Below are 21,597 nucleotides of genomic sequence, written 5' to 3'. Positions count from 1 at the left end.
CAAATGATAGGTAAAGACATCAAGCATCTATATAAAAAAAAATTATATTGATATGTTTAGTTTTGAAAAAGTTACGACACATTTTAGTAAAAAAAATTGAAAAAATTTCGAAAATTAGCGATTTTTAAATTTGTAATTTTTTTGGAGGTTTCCCCCATTTACGGGGAACGAGGGAAATTTTTTCAATTTTGAAGGGTAATGTCTTCGACTAGATACAATTTGTGATCTTTTGACGTATCGTTGAAAGAAATCCGTTCAGTGAGAGCTGAGAAAAAGTGGTAACAGACACAAAAAAAAAAAACACACACATCATAGTAAAACCAATATCTTCTCAGCTTCGCATCGAAGCTAAAAATGTCAAAATTAACTAATATTAAAAATCAAATTTTTTTGTGGAATTTTCCTCATTTACAAAAAATAAGGTAGTTTTTAAGGGCAATGACTTCAACCAGATATGATTTCTGTTCTTTTGACGTATGGTTGAAAAAGACGCCAGCTGGAAGCACACCTGTAATTAAAAACCTCTATTNGAAAGCACACGTGTAATTAAAAACCTCTGTTACAACACAACCAGGCGTTTAATGGAATTGTCTTGTTCGTGTTAACGCCATATTCTATAGAAGACATTATATGTTTGTGCATACAAACCTAAATATCGAAATTTGAGGTCTATTCAAAAAGTATTCTGCATTTTTATAGGCATATCTAATAAACAATCATTGATAACTAATATGTTATGTAACATAAAAACAAAAAATTAGTCTTTATAAAAATTTAATGATACACAATTTATTTTAAAGTTCTAGTGATACTATTAAAAGATTTAGACAATAATTTGGTAACTTACGTTTCATAACTATGATAGTTTTGACTTTTTAGTTAAAAAGTGTGTATTTTCTAAGATCTCAAATTATTATAAGAGAACAATGGATACAGTAATATAAAGAAGGTGTATTAAGTTACAAAAAAAATTTGATCTAAAGTAATTGATTTAATAATGAAAAAATATTTCTGTATATTTTATAATCATGCAAGACATAAAAATGAGTTGCTTTACAATTGCATTAATCCTATTTAAAAGAACATATAATGTTTTTTTTTGAGGGGGGAGGGGGCATATGTTAGTAGCCTGCTCGAGACCGCCCATGCAAACTGTATTTTACCTTAGAGACCGTGACCAATAGCCAACATCGATCGCACATCCCATAATGAGTACAATATCAAAACATGTTCTTTTTAAGGTAGGTTTTATTAAAACTAACCTACTTTGTAAAATTAATTCAATATATTGGTTTGATAATAAGCATTTTAAAAATAGACTAAAATAATACTTCTTTATTTTTCTAGTCATACCAGTTTTTAAAACAAAAAAACTTCTCATAAACATATAAATTTATTAAAAACAAATATAGTAACAAAAAATTTTTAGAGAAATAAAAACAAATGTAAGAAAAAAAAATGTATAACAATAAAATTAATTAGGTAAAAGACAAGAAACGAAATTTGTACAGTTCGTATTTTTTTCTTTGTATAAAAACAAATTATAAAATAACGATAATTTAATGATTTTAATAGGGATAATAAAAGGAACATAAAGTTTTAAAAGTATAACAAATTTCATTACATGAAATAACTTGGGGAGGTAACTCAATTAAAAATGTTGTTCGATACTGTTTGATGGATTATAAAATAATTTTAAACTATTAAAATTTTATTTGTGTTCTGAATGTTCTTTAGAATCAGAATCAGAACTAGAATCAGAGCTAGAACCAGAATCACTACTAGAATCAGAACTTGAAGAAGAATCACTACTAGAATCAGAACTTGAATCAGAATCACTACTAGAATCAGAACTTGAAGAAGAAGAAGAATCAGATTCAGAATCAGAATCGTCCGAAGAATTTATTTTTGAAATCTTTAAGACTATTCTGTCTTCCAATTCATCAGGTTGGGCCAAGTAAATCTCAACGCTACTCGAGTATTTGAGTCTATTCGATGATTTACATGCGTCGAGAGCGTCTGTAGACCGTGTTGTGTTAGAGAAAAGTCCTGTTGAATTTTAAGAAATAAAATGCGAATTAAAATATTATTATTATGAATGTTTTCATTAAAGTGTATAAATCAATTTTTTACCATCGCAATCATAGTCAGTTTCTGAATCGTTTTTATTTTTCGATTCGTCATCTGAATCAGATGTTGAAGATGTGGCCCTTATTTTCAACACTACTCTATTTTCTTTGTATTTACTCGAGTGAAACTCTACACAGCTTGAGTATTTACACCTCTTCGATGGCTCATATCCATCAAATGTATTTGCCCTTTTCAACGATTGTGAACTATTACATAGTTCAGTCGACTTAACCGAATTAGTAGGATGTATATCCATATTTTCGTAACCTGATAAATATTAACAAATTAAGCATGACTATTATTGTAAAAAATAACAAATATAGCCGACGATTAAAAAAATTTTATTTCATACTTTTTTGACGTTCAACTACATAAGTCTCATCGTCATGTTCGACTTTTCTTTTCGTAGATGATTCGTCAAATTGTGTTGAAAACAGTTCTACGAGTATTTCGTGAGGGTCCTTCCAATAAGATGCACGTGATCGGTCAATTTTTTCTATTATTTCTTTGGCGAACGGTTCATAGTTTTCTACTGGAACTGCTATGGATCGAGTAGATTTGCGGTACGAACGCTTAGGCATGTCTTTTGCTGTAGTTTTAATATTGGATTCAATTTTAGGATTGTCACTCAAGNCGATTATTTCTTTGGCAAACGGTTCATAGTTTTCTACTAGAACTGCTATGGATCGAGTAGATTTGCGGTACGAACGCTTAGGCATGTCTTTTGCTGTAGTTTTAATATTGGATTCAATTTTAGGATTGTCACTCAAGCACTTTTTTTTATTGACAGGAGCCTGTTTCTTAAACGGAATTGTAGGTTTTCCACGCAATTTTTTGAGCTGGGCAAACAATTTTTGCGTCTTTGTGCTCATCGTTACAAATAATTTCAATAATTAAAACTTGAAAATGTCAACGACGTTAATTTTGAGAATAATTAAAAAAATTGATGATAATGTTGAAAGTCAAAAAATTCTCAAAGATAACCTGAGAGTAAAAATGTTTGCTAATTTACAAATAAAAAATTTTATCCATAGAAACTATTAACAGAAAACTTAATTAAATATTTTTTTTTTAAATATTTGGAAACGTACAAAAATTGCTTGTTTATTTTTCTTAGTAACATGTATGGAACAGCTTTAATTGAATAATAAAGTGCTATGTATTAGTAGATTATTTCATTAAAATTTCAATTTAATATTTTGTGATTATGTAAAAAATTGATTTATAAAATAATTTAAATACAATTCTTTTGTCTACAATCAAATAATTCGTGAAAAATCCAGACAAAGGGAGTTGCTTTTAAACAGCCGTATTATCATAAATTTTCTAAGAAAAAGAAAAACCCAATTGTCTAAACCATGTGGACTTTATGTAAAATTTAATTAAATTTTTCCATCGGATTTTTAAGAAATGGTTTAACTACATTTTCTCGAAAAAAATAAAAAAGTGATTTTTGTGAACTTGATAATTATTTCTTGTAATTATGTAGGTAAGTTGAATATAATGAGAGAACCAGAACAGGATTTAGGATTAGAATAGTATACTATTGTAACATTACTCTTGTTTTTTATGTATTTTTGAAACATTGCAGAAATTATGCTATGGAAAAAATGCCTTTTAGTTATAAAATAATTCATTCTCGCTTATAGTATTCAATTTTCCAACACTAGGTAGATATTAATCTAATTTTTCTTCTTCGATTTTTACTCAAAATATGATACATGACAATTTTTTCTCGAGAGTCTGTAATACCATTGATATTCATTCGTGATCTATATAAATACTAGTAGTTAGATTAGTGTCCATAATAACCAATTGTTTTAAGAATTTTTATTTACATTAGGAATTTCTGTCAACTATTAATATTAAAAAAAAAATACGTATTATAACTGATATTTCTAATAATTCTGCATTTCAAACATTGTAATAAATGTTACAAGGAACAACTTAACCTTTATGTGACTGAAAAAAAGAACAACTTCTTATGACGGTGTAGGTACCCGGGTACTTACAATATAGTTATCTGTGCTTTTCCGGTAAATTATTTCATTGTCGTCAGTCTATCGCTTTTATATCTTATTATATGTAATTCTTCTCGTATCTGGTGTACATAGATCTAATAAAGAACATGTATCAGAAATGTGGAAATTAGACTCGTTACCTCTCATTCGAGCTGCAATGTCTCGAGATCGATTCAAAATGTTGCTAAGGTTTATTCGTTTTGATAATGTAAACACTCGTAATATACGTATTACAACAGACAAAGCTGCACCGATTCGTGATATTTGGACATGCTCAATCAAAACTTACATAAAAATTATAAACCTACAGAAAATATAACAGTAGACGAACAATTATTTCCTTACAGAGGACACACAAAATTTACACAGTACATTCCATCTAAATCTGCAAAATATGGAATAAAGGTTTTTTGGGCTTGCGATGCAGCAAATGCTTACCCTTTGCATGGTAAAATTTACACAGGCAAATCACAAGATGGTAAACGTCAAGTAAATATTGGTGAACGTACAGTTCTAGACTTAGTTGCGATGTATAAAGGTTCTGGACGAAATGTGACTACAGACAACTTTTTTACAAGTATGCAATTGGCTACTACATTAAACTCTTGGAATATGACATTGGTTGGTACTGTCAGAAAAAATAAAAGATTCTTGCCTCCCAAAATGCTTCCATCAAAAGCCAGAGCATTACATTCTACAAATTTTGTATTTAGAAAAGATTAAACTGTTTGTTCTTATGTTCCAAAAATAAATAAATCGGTTATTCTTTTATCTACAATGCATATGACAGCCGACATAATGCAAGCTGCTACCGCTAAACCAGAAATTATAAAATATTATAATCTGACAAAAGGAAGAGTAGATACAATGGATAAAATGTTAACAGAATACACAGTAAAGCGAAGAACTAATCGTTGGCCACTTGCATTTTTTTTCAACATGATTGATATTGCTGCTTTATCTGCATATATTATATATATGGAACACAATCAAAGGTTTAACACAACTGATCGACGCCGAAAATTTTTAAAAGAGCTTGCAAATTAGTTATGTATGTCTGCAATAGAAATTCGAACCTCCATACCTAAAGTAGTAGGAAATCGATATACTCGTAATTCAATGGAAATGGTTCTCGGACGGCCAATACAACAGACAATTGTTATTCCTAAAAATGAACCACCTCGTGATGCTTCAGGACGTATTCAAATAGTTGGAAGTTGCTTAGTATGTCGAGAATTGGGTTATAAGCAACGGAAAACTCGAAAAGCTTGTTCAACTTGCTCAAAGCTTATTTGCAATGAACACTCAATAAACAAATCATTTTGCGAAACTTGCAATCAATAAAAAACCTAAATATGTTATAATACTTACTAAATATGTAAAAAATAACATTTTTGTTCTCTTAATATTTGTATCTATTTTATTGATGTCCAGTAAAAATATTTATCAATGGTAATTTAACTTTTTTTTGTATCAATAAAACCTACATTTAAATACAATATATAGAGGTACCCAGGTACCTACTACGTCCTTATAAGGTGTAAAATTAACAACGCTATTTTAAGTATAATAAATTATATACTTTTCAAATACAAAATATAAATTTGTTAACTATACATGCTATTTAGAGATGTCACAGAAGGACTAACCATACATACTAAATATTTAGAAGGAAAATAAATTTAAAAACTGAAAAGGTACCCGGGTACCTTTCCAGTCACATAAGGGTTAANAAAAACTGAAAAGGTACCCGGGTACCTTTTCAGTCACATAAGGGTTAAATATATGAGATATTTAATTTAAGCAAAAAAAAAAATATTAAAGTGTATCAAAGTAGAAAATTTAATTAAATGTAATAGTAACATTGTAGAATTTAAAGAACAACGATTTTGATTATGAATTTCCAACGGAAAATAAACAATTATTTACTAATAATACTTCTTTAAAAGTAAAAATAGTTATTTTAAACTCAAGAGGGCGAAACATAGCCTTTTCCCGAATACTACATCAATAGCGGCACAGTTGGTCTTGCATTGAAAGCATTGAAGATGCTGAAACTGTCTATGTAATAATAATTTTTTAATTGCGTTCTAGATCTTTAAAGTTCTATTTGTTATTTTAATAATGTGCAATAAAATATTTTTTAATTCAATACATAAAAAAGTTAATTTTATTTGTAGTATTCTTTCAGTTATTTTAGAAAAAGTAAGTATTTTTCTATACACGAAAATTCTTACAAAACATTTAGAAAAATTAAAATAAAGCATTATTATTAGAAGCAACCGCTTGCTAAATGGTAGCCTGGTCACACTGTACTTACAGTCTACAATTACAAAATTTACTCATAAATTTAGTTTTTAAAATATCATCATCAATCATTTTTACAGACTTATTTAGAATTATAAATATATATAACAATAAGTGGTCCTATACATTTTTCTAGGAAGGATATTTTTCATAAATTTTGATGAGTCAGCACTTTTTTAATTGACGAATTTTTTTTTGTTGTAAAATTTTTTAACTACAAAAAATATTTAAAAATAGATTTTTTCTGATTAGTTTGTATGAAAACTAACTATTCAAATTATAAACATTGTGCTTTTATTTTTATTATCAAGATCCTTCAGGTTTAAGATAAAGTAACTCATTTTTTTTTTTTATTCTTATTTCATATAAACGGTTGCATTAAATTGCAATTGATTTTTGTTGAGCCTGTAATTTTAGTTGGAGCCTATGTATACAACTGAAAAATTACAAATTAAAGCATAAATTTATTAATTTTGCATATTTTTATAAATGTATGAATTACATATTTTTATTTAAATAATATATATTTTTGCTTTATAAAAATTAAGTCAAAAATTATTTGGAGAATACTTTTTATTTTTTAAAGAAAATTAGCATTATAGTTCAGTTATTTTAAGAGAATCCGGTCTTTAATTATTAATTTAAGACCACATGAGGCACAATTACTAAATGAGGTACAAGCCACAAGATAAATGTTATTTATCTGCTTTACCATCATTAATTTTAAATACAGTAGTAGTAGCCAAAACATAGGAAGAATATTGGTAAAACTGATATTGAATATCGATCGATATTATTGACCATATGGGAAGAGCGGCTATCGATTTTTTTGAACCGATAGTAGACCCAAAATTGCCCCCTACCCGAAATAAAAGTAAAAACCAACACGGTATAATTTTTAATTTATATTTACCTATCATTTTATATATTTTTGTGAACATTTGACCCTTTAACAGCCCACAGGAAGGCTTTCAAAATGGTAACTTTTTTACAAAAAATTAACTTTTTCAACTTAACTGAAAGACTAAAAGACTGACACTTTTATATATATCCTAAATTAAAACTTATGTAATATACTTTAATTTGAAAAAAAAAAATTGACCTCTGGATTTGTCTTCATGGTAAAAATGACTACCGTATTCAAAAATTTGCTATTTTTGTGTTAAAATTGTGGGTTGTATTTTATTTTATTTTAAAATACTTGACAAGGGGAGTACAGATTTTCATAAATATTATATAAATAAAAAATTAATATAGCATAGAAAGTAAAACTTATTTAAATTTGTTTACTTCTTTTAAATCAAGAAAAATAACTTTGTAATTTGAACTAGCATAAATAGCCAATTTTTTTCATAGATTGGTAGCGACTTACGGTTGCCTAGTTGGTAGAACTTGTGTATTACAAGCTTAGAGTACGAAGTTCCAACACGCACGTTCCCATGAATTTTTTGCATTTTTTTAAAAATTTTTTTTAAGTTAGTATAAATTTTTAACTCGTTTGATTTTTATCTCATTTAGATTCAATAACTTCAATAAAGATCAAAGATCCCATCACTATAGTCGCCCCTTGCAAGAAGAAATTTCTTATTCGTATTAAAATTATTTTACTATATTTTAAGTTTTCGCTTCGATGCAAAGCTGAGAAGATATTTTTTTGTGACTATCATATTTTCTCTGCTCTAACTTGACCTACTTTTTTCAACAATACGTCAAATGACTACAATTCATATCTATTTATTGGTTATTTTAGTTAAAGTAAAACATTAAAATTAATTCAGTTCATATTTCAATTGTAGTATCTTCTTAAACACCAAAAGTTACTATAAAATGATTACTATTATTAAAAATAGGTTAAATATGTCATTTTCCTTATTTTTAACATATTAATAATCAAAATCAGTATTAATTTAAAACAATTTTTTTTGTTCTTAATTATTTCTTAATAATAAGTAATAATATTAAAATTTAGATGGAAAAAGTCTAATTGCACATATAAAGTACATCGCAAAAAGTTGATTTAGAAAAGTAAATTTTTGCTTCTGATGAAAGTTCCTTGTAGTCCAATGCAGTAACAAACAATTTTAATTGAAGAATATTGTATCAAGCCCTTTAAATTTTTATACACGTAAAAGTAAAGCAAAATATAACTTTTTCATTATTTTATAATTTCTCCGTATAAATTACAATATTAAATTACTGGATATCAATTGTATACTAAATTTAATAATTATAATTAGTATTTATTCATATATTATGTTTTAAAATCAAAGACCTACTAATCAGGATATAATCAAAGAAATAAGAGTTAGAGTTAAGTTGCTTTTGGAATAATCCACCAACTTCTCTAAATGAAACACTATCTACAGATTTGCATCGAAGCGTTTCTTACGACAGTGATTTTAATTACTGTCAGATATCATCTATACTTGTCCCATCTATGCCTCATCCACACTGTGCCTCGACACCACTGTGTTACCGTTTTACAATTAAATATAATAAATGTTGGTATTGTGCGAATTAGACATTATTCGGTGGTTTATTTTTCAAAGAAAGATGGGTTACTGTATATAATATCAAAAGTATTCTGCTAAAATATGTATATTATAATGAAAACATATCAATGTCTTATAAAAAGTATTATCTGATACATTTTTTTATTTTCCGGATTTTAAAAATATTAGATGTATATTAATATCTACTATTTTCCCTATCTCAAAGATAGAGTAAATTTAATTGTTGTTAATTGTATTTTTTTTTTATTTAATGGAAATAAAATAAAAACAATGATTAAATATTAAGTTTTTTAATTTATTTTGTTTTCCATTATTTGTATTAATTAATATTTTTATTTTTTCTAATACTAGTGTATTGAGCGGGAAACCCATCAAACACATGGGTATATAAAAAGTTTAGGGCTAAAATATAGTTCTTTAAAAATTATAAAATAAAAAAACTTTTTCTAAGATCACGAGTTTATTGTATAGGATTTCAATTATATATTGTTTCATATAAATATATAACTCATACAATCAATTGCTATGAACGAACTATGTACATATATTATTCACACGAACTATCATTATTTAATAACACTACACAAACATTTATGATGTTAATAACATGAATACAAGTAACAATAATATAATATTCTATAATTTTCTTCTTTAAAAAATAAATTTATGAATACAAAATTACAATAATTTATCATTTCCATAATATATTTATACAAAAAAAAAATGTGACGCTTATATAATATAAAATTAATAATTAGTGAGCTTTGTTTTTTCTGTATTCTCGATCACAATCAATATTTAATAGTGTGAAAAATAAATATATTCTCTAATTAAAATATTATTAAAACAAGTAAATATCTAAATTTTGTATAATTGGCATTTTTAGCCGATAGATTTTATTTCAAAAACCATGTAAAATTTGTAGATTGAGACAAACCCACGGCTTTGTATAAAAAAAATGTTCACAAAAAAAAAAAAAAAAAAAAGTTAAAAATAAATCGATTACAAATAATCGATATACATGAATATTAATAATAAAATAACATGTAAAGAAGTGAACGTGTTTATGAATGACAAATAAGATACTCTATTAAATGTAAANTACGAAATTACTAAACAATAATCAGTCTAAATTTAAATAGAATTAAAATATGATATTAATTAAATACACGTGGAATGTGCCGTATCCAATTATAAACATACAAATGCATCAATAGTTCATAAAACAAATTAAATATTAAAAAAATTAACAAAATATATATTTTACTAAGACCGTAGAGCACCATGGGGGGTGAATTTTGGACAGATATGATTGGGTAGAAAGTACGAGTGGTATAAACAACAATATGGCAAACATACTATTAATTTTACAAAAAATAAACTGCAGATTTATCACCATGGCAAAAGGTCATACGGCAAACAGAGTAATGACGTAGAATTAAATTGGAAACATGGCCGTTTGTCCATTTATGTGACCGATAAATCAGGTTGGGATAAGTCGATGGAGTCACAGTCGACCAGCTGCTGTCTTCTAGAGCTTGCACTGGTAGCCACACTGCTCTCGATACTGTCAAAGAACTCAATGCTCACATTATTGTCAACCAATGATTCTGGGGGCTCTTGCACCTCGTCCAGGGCTGGTAACAGAACAGCCGTTTTCTCCAGTATCCTGTTTTGCCGTACCAGATTGCGTCGTCTGAATAACGGCTGATGTCTTTTCTACGTTACACACAATAAAACAAAATTAATTAATCATGTTTCTAAGTGTTAATAAAAAATGTGTCAACAAAATTGTCGAAAATGAAAAGAGGAAATAATCATGAAGTTGCTATTTTATTGCGCCAGGTTACGAAGTGCACCGTGTTATAAATTAATAATTAGTGCGTGTAGAAAGTTATCGGTCGGTCACGGGTGTTGGGTGCATGCGGTTACAAAGGAAATCATTATCATTACCATCATCTATACATTAAGAGTAATTGATTTAATTGCTTTTGTCAGTGGTGTTTACTTTTAGTTATAATTTCACTTTTCCAATATTGTTCATTAATAAAAATTTCTGTGAGACTAGAGTGGCGGCTAGCAAAAAGTAAATCTATAAGCTGGCAAGAAAAAAAAATAGTTGAAACCAACCGGTAATTTGTACCAACATAAGACAAGCGCAGAGTTCACTTGTCCAAGTTAAAAAAATCCATTAAATGTGGTTTCTAGCACAGAAATAGTCATTCCGAGACAATCATTTTATGTTTTATAACAGACCATTGGAATAAAATGAATGGCACTATTAGAAATATCGTAATTGTATAATACTACTAGTACTTAACCAAGTTTTCCCGTTATCAATTACCGGTTTTATACAAGTAGGTGTCTGATAATGGTTTTAAACGTCACCGTAGAAAAAATGTAATTAATATTTTTACAAATTTATGAAAACTTGAACGAATATTTAAGTCACTGGTTTAAAACTGCATTTACAACTTGATTGCGTAAACCTACACTGAAAAATAATTTTTTTCAATACCCAATAATAGTAAAGCTTATGACGGCCAATATGATAAAATGACACCAACTTGTTTCTACAAATTAATATTTTCCAAGCCGTGCATCCGCAATGCAACACCATGTTAAGTTATATAATCATTGTTCTGCTACAAGGTTAATAGAATATAAGTATTTACACTATTGTGTGGGGGCGACCGTGCGTGTGCTTCGACAATATAATACATTATGGTCTGCTGAACATTCGAGTTTCTCAATCCGAAAGCACCTCCTCCACGAAAATCAAATTGAACCGGTAAAAACAATAATGATGCGCCGGTATGAGCACTTGAAATCTTACGAAAAACACAATAATAATAACTCTGCAGGACGTTAAAAAATCGCGGAATCGATTGACAGTTACACTGCTAGTGTTAACCAATCCAACAATAGTTATTATGTTTCTCAACATAATACTAACAATTTTGTTGCACACAAAATAATAGTAATAATAACAACACGAAAAATATGAAAACTGTACATTCTCTGACAATTCGCAGCCTAGAAGCAAATCAAATACAATATGCGTGACATAGGTACGACAACGTTGTATTATTTTTATACAAGGAAATCAGTTTTAACATTCTGTGAAATGATGAAATTGATGTGAAACTACAACAATGTGTATAATAAAATGTATGATCATAGAGACAAGTTTACAGTTAAATTCGAACAATTATTACACATATTAGAACGTCAAGATACCTGGAGATTTTACAACGATCTTGCTCTCCAGCAAACTAAGGAAAATAATTATAAAAACACCGTAACTTGTTCTTCTGTACTATTTTCATTCGTTTGTCCTATACATAGTAGGTATTTCAATAACACAAGTTTTATGGGCCAGTGGATCGATAAATTTTGTGAGACTTATTTTAGTTTTCTAAATAAAAATTAATATGAACTAATAAACAATAAAACTTTATCAAAGTCGTCAAAGTAAATGCGAAAAAGTAAAGATAATACTTTCCTAACTGATTATAAAAGTAATGATACAATTATACTCGGATGACTTTATACCGAAAATACTTTCAGCAAATATCAAGTATACTCTCAGGTCAATTAGAAAATTGTCATATAAGCAAAAAAAAAACAATATATCTGATATAATTCCAGCTTTCGCTGAATGTTTTCTTAAGCCAACACTACTCAATCTGTAATACTGAATTTACTAGATTGGAAACAGCGTTTTCAAAGAAATTGTCCATAAAGCCAAAAAAAGTAATATTATTACTTATTGTATGACGATAATATTTCTAAACGTCCACTTTGATTGGTTACCCCCCAACTAGAAATCGCACAGTAATACGAAAGCGAAAATAACCATTTCCGGGCAACCGGTTTCTTCATTGAACAAATGATATTTGATCAATGATCATATCATATTAAATGAATTTATCTTATTAAAAATTAGCACTTAGAGGTCAATAACAAAAAAAAAAACATTTGTAATTGATAAATCAAAATTTAGAATTGATACAAAATTTACTCTTTGAACGTAATAGATCTTATCATTTATAAGACATATAACTAGGAAATAATTGTTTGGCAGCTATATTATGTGCAGCGCAACGGGTGCCGAAGCGTTTTCCTACTATGCTTGAAATCAGGGGATACTTTAAGTTAATAATAAGCGTAATAAAGTTCAATATAACTTATGTGCACCACATAATATGGTTTATTTTTAGTATTACGATTTAAATTCACCATTCTCATTTACATATTACTTTATAAGATGATGTAATTAATGAGCAAAGGTAAAAAACAAAAACCAAATCAATAATAAGTAAATCAAAATAATGCAATCCAGCATGCTAGGATTAAAAATATACAATGAATAAAATGATTAATAGACTCAATTGAATACGCGGGTATTTATATACACAAAAGCTATTTGAACTGAAACAAAGCTCTATTCTTGCATTTGTAAGCGTGTTTTGTGATATGATGTGTGTGCATATGGGGCAAATGATGAGCAAAGTAGCTTTAGGTGACAAACAAACGTAAGGCGAGGGAAATAGTAATAAATAATATTGTATGAAAAATTATACATAGATGCTGTGGTTGGTTGTGTTATACGTAGGTTTTTTGAAGTTGACCTTGATTCAATATTCAAAAGAAAATAATTATTAAACAAAACAAAACAAATAAATTGTAATTATATAGCTCGAATTAGTTGAAAGACCTTGAAGCTCTCCCGACATTTAACGTTAACTAGACGCCAAGGAGGTAACGGACCGTAAAGCGCATCATAATTTTTCTAGAGCCTCGATTAATATCGAACGTAGAGTATAGAAAAAAATGTTAGATCTTTAAAGCTTAGGCATAAAAATACATTACTGAATACAAGGTCAACCGCAAATAATAGACAATATCAGAAACATAATAGATTGAATTGATCGGTGTAGATCGCGATGTAGTCAATGGTTTTAGAGATTTCAAGAAATGATTATTGTGTTAACTATAATTTGGTTGTTTAAGTAGTTCAGTTAGGCAGAGGGTGTTTTATTGCATTTATTAAGTTCATAAGATGTCGTTCGGTATTAACGGGTAATATCGAGTATCATGCAATAAATCTACAAAAGGGAAAGAAGGTAGTAGTATATTTTGAAACTTAGTCAAAACATGTTTAAAAAAAAAAAACAAATTATTAGACTTACGGGTTTCGGTCGACTTGAGTCGCATCGCGTGTGAGTTTGGGGGTTTTTATTACAATTTACTTCAAAGAAGCAAACAAGCGCACATTGGAAAGCTAATTTGATTGACAATTAATTATAATATTTGGGTGATGATAGTGTAGTAGTGTGGAAAAATATATTTTACTTATAAATATGTATATATATTTTTTATTTTGTGCGTGAAAATGTCGTCAGAACACATGATATAAAAGCCTTCCACGAATTAATTTTTTTAGGATTTTCGTATCCAACTGTTAAGTATGTTGGCGAACCTCTTGCTGGGCCGTACCTTGGTATCGTCGGCCGTCTGAGATCCGACAGTGGTAACCTTCTCTTTTATAGAGTTGGACCGCTGTTGAGATTTCGTGCGGGCCATCCCGCCACCTCCACCCACGCTAGAATCCCGTCTTCCCCGTCTACTGTCCTGCAGAGAATCTTGTCGTCGTTGATATTTGCCGCTACCAATAGAATTTTGATGAACTTCACCTGATGATCGTCCGTTGGTTATTTTAATTGAATCTAAGTTACGAGGTAACGACTGATCTGATTTACTCTTGTTCCACGAAGGGTAAGGATCACGAGGTTCACGATATGAAGACGGAGGACGAGGCGAAGAAAATGCTTTAATTGGTATTTTGCTAGGCTGACTGTGATGTTGCTTGCTACGGGCTTGGTGTGCCGATTCAGTACTACTATTGTTTTCTTCATTTTGTTGAATATGATTTTGATGCATCGACGGTGTGGCTGGTAGCGCTAATTGAGGTAGTATGGGATTTGACGGCAAAAGATCTAACCATTGGCTTTTAGTTACTGAATTTCGACTGGAAGTTATCGTGGCTGCAGTTGTAGAGGTATTCCCTGGGGTATTAAGAGATGGAGACGTGTGAGAACTAGTTTTCTGAGGACTCAAATGTTGCTGCTGTTCTTGATGTAGTTGCAACAACCTCACTCGAGCCATGGTACCTTCGAGTTCAATTTGTTTTTCTTCCAACTAAAAAATAAAAATTTAAAAAAAAAACATAAATTTTCTAGTTAAAAGATTCTACTCACTTGAAATTTTAGTTCTTCGTTATCCTCTTTACTTCTATGTAGTTCGTTTGAAACATCATCTTTAGATTTACTCAAAGATTCTATTTGGCGAACTAAATTCTGTAAATATAATCAGATTTGTAATTTTTTTTTTTTTAATCAAGTAAATTATAGAATATTATTGTTTAATGTTGAACTCAAGGTAAACAAAATTTAATTAATCTTCTTATGTAATAAATCCATTTAGGTTACTTAGCATTAGTAAACGTTAAATTTCATCAAAAGATCAATTTTAATCATACACGGAGTTGAACGAAACCTTTGATGACCTACGTCATTGAAGCCGTATCACATAAGTTTAAAAATAACTATATATATAATATGTTATTTATTTAGATGAAGTTAACTGAAACAAATGAAATATAAGGGTTTTCTATTTTACCTTTCCAAAAGTCATAATAGAAATATAAAAAACATCATCGTATTTTATAACAAAAAACTCAAATATATTTAAATTGTGATGGCACTTTTATCACATTTTGATAATACGAGCCCGCGAATCAACATAATGACGCGCCAAATGACTGAGACTGTGTTTCTTATTGGCTAAGTAATCAAGTAAATATTATAGAATAACACGGTCATTTCAGATTTAAAATTTTTGGCAATAAGACTCGAAGGTTCATTCACCGGAAAGAACGTTTACACGACAAAGTGAAGATTAATACAAATCATAACAGTTTTTTTTTTATATTAAGTAACGTTTTAAAACAAATGTTGATACAATAAACCTACGCACTTAAACGATTTGAGATGCGTTCAATTTTAATAATATTAATATTGATTGCATGTTCTCACATTATACAAAAAGATATACAGTTAAACAGAATGTATCCTTAAGAAGTGCATAATCATTCCATTTCATTTAAGATAAACGAACTAACGCCTACAAAATTTAAAGAAACAAAAGAAAACAATATAGACCCTTACACATACAATAAGAGGATTGGTATAATAAATTATAATTGCGTAGGCGTTTACTACTAAATACACGCATATGGTAAAACTTGTGATAAATACGTTAATGTGGGTTCAAAATGAACATTCGTAGGATATCTGAACATCCGTTTCAATACAATGAGAGTCTTCTTTTAATTTGTGGGTGATTATGTTATAGATTGTCAACGTATTTATTTAGTATTATAACTTATTACATAATTAATCAGTAAGTACCATAGTACCTATATATGGTATTTCCATTCATAATGTAGTTTGTTTATTAAATAGCAATAAAATGAAATAATTTTAAAATAAATAACTACTTGAAAAATATCGAGAAATTTTTTTATTTCACTTGAAAAAATTATACGTGGAAATATTTAAGTTTTCTCATTTATTACTCTAATAATAAATTAGATGATTGTAAAAAGAGGATGACCAAATATTCAACATTTTAATTTTATGCACGTTTTCTATTAATTTCAACACTATATTTTTTGACTATTATTAGGATTTATGAGAATGACCTACATTTTATAATATATTTCTTACTTTATTTTCATAGGATATTGTGATGAGATGTCGCTGCAGTTCTATAGGATTGAACGTTTTTAATATAGCTGCCAGAGTTTGTTTTGGCAGAGGTGTACCTCCAGTAGACCTATTAAGTTTGTCAGCTGGGCTACTAACAATACCGTCTAAGGTACCTAGTCGTTTGGCATAAGTTGGTGAGCTAACGGTAGGATATACTGGCGATCTACATCCATCAAGATTTCTAGATATTGGATCCGATGGTCGTACCATCTCTACTAACTGTCTAGAACGGTCGTCCGTTTCATACGAACACTGTTTGCACAACTCAATGGAAGATAGATTAGTTGAATGTTGACTGAGGGTGTAATACGCATCCCTAGTACCCGATGAGCTTTGGTCAGTAGATTCGGGCTGTACAGGGGTGAAACCACCGTTATGACTAGAATTTCTAACAAGTTTTGACTGTTTTCCGCTACCACTAAGTCTTTCTTCGAGTTCTTTATTCTCACATACCACAGCCTTGAGTTCAGCGAGTAGCCGATGAATTTGCGCAGCATTCGACAAGCTCTCCGCCTCCATTTCGGTAACTCTATCCAACAGCGAATCTCGCTCCTCTTTAAGTTGGGTGACATGACTATGAAACACATTATAGTCATCAACAAAAGTCGGGGATTGTTGTACACGAGTAAGGTCTACTAAGCTTTTGCATTTTCGAAGTTGGAGATCGTTTCTACTAGTAGACTTTAAGAGTCTATCTTGCAGAAATTCGACATCTAACTTCAACTTAATGCCTTTATCTTGGATCAACTCAAGTAAGCTCCATAGCTCATCTTCATCTTTGTTTTTACGCGAGCTAGTCGAACTACTGTCTTTACTCTCCGTACAAAAACCGCTATCCTGCACGGTGCCCACTGACGTAGTCGTGGTTGGCTCTCCACTTTTTGGCCCTTTACCATGGCTATTACTACGACTTCGAGGTACTGTAGTAAGCCCACCACCTGCAATCCACCCAGATGATTGTGATGATGTAGATCCCAATTTACGCCGTACACGCACTCCAGGCTCCCACCGACTCTCCCCGGAACCAACGCCTTGCGATCCAGAGCTTGGTTCAGGACTGGATAGCTGTTTTTGGCGTAAGTGGGGAAACGTGTCCATGACAAGGTCCCTAAATTCCAACAACGCACCGACCTCATTCTGCAATTCCTGTAAAATTTTATTTACATAGTTGAAATGAATAAATTAATGATTTTTATTTTTTACTTTATTATTAATATTAATGATAATTATATTTAAACTTAATTTTATAAGTAATTATATCACATTTATAAAAATATTGATAGATTTGTTTTAATTAAAATTAAGAAGTATAATTTAGGATTATAATTTATAAAATAAAATAAATTATAGCTATATATTAAAATTAATTTTATATCAAAATACTATTCAACACCAATATTTTTGAAGCGAAGAAATTAGGATAATTTATAGTCTAAAACTTTGATAAAATTTTCATCCAATTATTAAAAATAGTTTATTATTAGACTGTTAAGATAAGAAATATACCTTAATAACGAATAATAGTAAAATAAACTTTAATACTATTTTTTTATAAAAGATAATACATATAATAGATGTTGGGGAATTAATAGCCTGGCTATATTAAAATTATATCAAAACATTAACTAAGATTACGTTAAAATTACTACAATAGTATTATGCTTCATAATTCTTATGAAAAAAGAATAGGATAGTAAAAATTATTAGATAATGGTCAAATTATTAAATTTAATTTTGATGTACAATTATTTTTTTAATTGGAAATCAGCACGCAGTATATTAGTGAAGTAAAGTTAATGGGGAACAATTAAGGTTTTGCAATATAATTACAAAGGTTTCTTAATGGCACTTTTGCATTGGAGGTTTTCAAATTATACAGAAAAATCAATTAAAATTAAGACGCTTATTTTCTTGGAAAGTATTAAAATTTTTAAATTGTTGTAAAAGTAAAAATTGTTTGATTTAAAAAACAATAATAATAGTTGTTATGCAGTTTTATTAGTTAAATATGAGTGATCTGATTCAATTTAACTAAATTTTAAATTATTATGACGATGTAAATGTCCTGGATTTTTATATATTAAAAAACAAGTATCATTTTGAGTAAATTGAAATGCTTTTATCCACAAAAAAAAAAGTTTATAATTAAACTGATATAATATTAATGTAACAATTCATGTTGTTTCTTTTTTTATTCGACTTAAATCAAAATGCAATTAAATAAAAGTGTTTTCTTTATTTGCTCTTTTTATGTTATTTTTATAAATAAATTTTAAATTAACTTAGCGTAATTTTTTTAGACTATCCTAAATTTGTAATTTTTTAAAGTTAATTTTATATATTTATTAACCTTATTAGTATGAATTATATTAGAAACTTTAGCTAATATTACATGAATGGAGAAATTCTTTAAGTAAAATTGGTACATTTAACAGAAAAAAACTTATGAAATTCAAATCTTTTAGTCATATAGCGTGTTATGAACACATGAATACTTAAATTGCTGTAGTACCAAAAAAAACTGTTATATGCTTTTATTACATTCTCCAACTGTTTTTTGTATGTCTAATAATAATGAGATAGTTGATTTCATAATACACGTTATATAACACATTATCATTAGTACCAGTTAAAAAAAAAATTAATGATTTTTTTAAAAGGATCTTCTAACCTGTAGAGCGAGGATAGACTTGGCTTGTTCGTTGATGAGATATTGAAAGGGTACGGCTTGAGCGGCGGGAGTTCGGTTATTGTGCTGGATGAGCTCGTCGCCACGGCAGTCCATCCCACAGGGGCTCGAGGCCCCTCAAAGTCTACGAAAAGATAAAAAACATATTTTTAGAAAATGAATATTATCAATAATAATACAATCGAAATAGGACATGAATAAACTGTTTACGATGCCAGTAATATAATATAGTTTAATATAAGTTTTCATCATAATTGTAATAGCTACAAGCTATTTATTAGTAATAAGATTCTTATTTCTTATATAAATTTAACCTAATATAAAAATATTATTCCTATTCAAAAATTTAATAGTTATTTAAAAAAAGTTTGAGGTAAAATGTTTTGGATGTTAACAATTAACATTGGTAATAGTTACATGTTTAGATATAAAGAACAATAATATTTAGACCACTTATCCTTTTACTTCATTTCAGCCCCTGGATAGTTGGTAATACGTGCAAATTTTCTTTAATGGGAGAAGATATTTCAAGTTTCTATGAGGAGGTCTTATTAACCTTTTTAATTTACATACATCGAAATTTATGAGCTAAAGATCAAGTTAGGAAATAATATGTTGCATCTTATAGATTTTTTTTGTGATTTATTGGAAATACAAGAAATATTGTTGCAAAGAATTACAATTACTATGTAATCAAAATTCAAGTTTCATTATTTTAAGCGATAATAATGACCATTACAATCGCAAATATTTATTATACGTATAATTTACATGACCTGAAAACAATTATGCATTGAAATTCAAATGTAATATTTTACGCCAATTTTTATATACATTTTTAATCTAAGATTTCTTACGAGACCTATTAATGAAAATCTTTCGGTATATATATTGTCTATGCTGAGAAACTGTACTTTTCGCTCTCTACTTGTTCCGGTGCTAATATTGCTCGAATCATTTGTCAGCAATTCGATACAGAGTAATCATTTTAAATGCATTTATAAAAACCGCTAAGTAATATCTATACATTAAGTACATAAACCCCATTATGAAAAACATTCCGGATTATGGTCTAATTTTGATGGCCATCGTTAAGACTAATGGGTTTTTTTTAATGATTTGGTAGCTCAGACAATCCAGAAATTTCGCGAGGATATTCTATTGGCCTTCTTCGTATAATTAACGAGTTAAATGTTATATTTTAAATTATCCAGTGCTGTAATATGAAATTCCTGACAACAACAAACATATTATAAATTGTATACATATGAAATGAATGTATAAACCGGTATCAGAACGAGGAGCCCTTCAAAAAACGACAGTCATAAGAACTAAACACGTTTACCTATGAATTCTCAACGATATACTAGAGATTGTATTGACTATTACATTTGATTTTACATGGCATACAAATTTTTTAGTTCATTAAAAAAAAATGAAACGAACAAGATGAACTACATAATAACATGTAAAATATACGTCATTTTCACTAATTAGATCATGAGAAAAAACTCATTGTGTAGTTTTTGTACAGTCGCATAGTTCCAAACTAACGTTTCTTATTTTAACTGACGCTAAGCAAGATGCATGACCTATATATTGTTTGATTTTTAAATAAAACCAGATAAAATAGTACAATTTTATCGATTTTTTTTTTTTGTGGATTTTATAGAAATTATTTAATTGTTCGATTAATATGAAAACAATTAATGATAAACCAAAAACCACGATTGTCATACATATAGGATATACTTATTTAGGAAGAATAATCATGTACATTAAACAATTAATTAACAAGTTGAACACTTATATTATATTATTTCAGGAAAATATTTAATAAGTTACATACTGAAATTAAAAAAAGTATAGGAATGGATAGCTAGCTATCTAATGGCTCGTTATGCTTGTTTGCGTGACCGCTTTAACATAAGTGGGACACTACGCCACTTCACTAATACTCACAGATTCACGGTACACAGTGTAAAATAACATAGTTTTTCATGATATTAAAATAAATGAAATAGTCACATATATAATTTAAAAATATACACTTTAAAGGAAATTTCAAATAATGATAATATATTATATTATCTACGTAATAA

General features: G+C 28.6%; 3 protein-coding genes across 5 annotated transcripts in view; 1 reads left to right on the top strand and 2 right to left on the bottom strand.

Moving 5' to 3' along the window:
- Window positions 1-1,644: 1,644 nt before the first annotated feature.
- On the bottom strand, window positions 1,645-2,740 carry LOC126896697 (uncharacterized). The gene is made up of 3 exons (XM_050669671.1): window positions 2,483-2,740; window positions 2,134-2,397; window positions 1,645-2,049 (listed from the first exon to the last, which is right to left on the bottom strand). Exons 1-3 carry the CDS (start codon window positions 2,709-2,711, stop codon window positions 1,712-1,714), a joined length of 831 nt encoding a protein of 276 aa, XP_050525628.1. The 5' UTR covers window positions 2,712-2,740; the 3' UTR covers window positions 1,645-1,711.
- Window positions 2,741-4,421: 1,681 nt separating this feature from the next.
- On the top strand, window positions 4,422-4,874 carry LOC126895640 (piggyBac transposable element-derived protein 4-like). The gene has a single exon (XM_050667762.1). It carries the CDS (start codon window positions 4,422-4,424, stop codon window positions 4,872-4,874), a length of 453 nt encoding a protein of 150 aa, XP_050523719.1.
- A 5,203-nt stretch (window positions 4,875-10,077) lies between these two features.
- The window catches only part of LOC126896675 (uncharacterized), a 28,041-nt gene continuing 16,521 nt past the window's right edge, over window positions 10,078-21,597 (bottom strand). For 2 of the 3 annotated variants that reach the window (XM_050669631.1, XM_050669632.1), the window contains exons 2-6: window positions 19,478-19,619; window positions 16,765-17,952; window positions 15,235-15,333; window positions 14,474-15,175; window positions 10,078-10,690 (exon numbers count right to left, since the gene is read on the bottom strand). In XM_050669631.1, the coding sequence (XP_050525588.1) occupies window positions 10,439-10,690; window positions 14,474-15,175; window positions 15,235-15,333; window positions 16,765-17,952; window positions 19,478-19,591 (2,355 nt within the window). In that variant the 5' untranslated portion in view covers window positions 19,592-19,619 and the 3' untranslated portion in view covers window positions 10,078-10,438. Of the gene's footprint in view, window positions 10,691-14,166; window positions 15,176-15,234; window positions 15,334-16,764; window positions 17,953-19,477; window positions 19,620-21,597 lie in introns of all 3 variants that reach the window. The other variant, XR_007701898.1, reaches the window with a different exon arrangement.

This window comes from Daktulosphaira vitifoliae, unplaced genomic scaffold (genome assembly GCF_025091365.1).
Source record: "Daktulosphaira vitifoliae isolate Bord-2020 unplaced genomic scaffold, ASM2509136v1 Scaffold_1, whole genome shotgun sequence".
Lineage (NCBI taxonomy): Eukaryota > Metazoa > Arthropoda > Insecta > Hemiptera > Phylloxeridae > Daktulosphaira > Daktulosphaira vitifoliae.
Note: the sequence above shows the minus strand (reverse complement) of the source record. Positions and strands in the feature narration are given on the sequence as shown.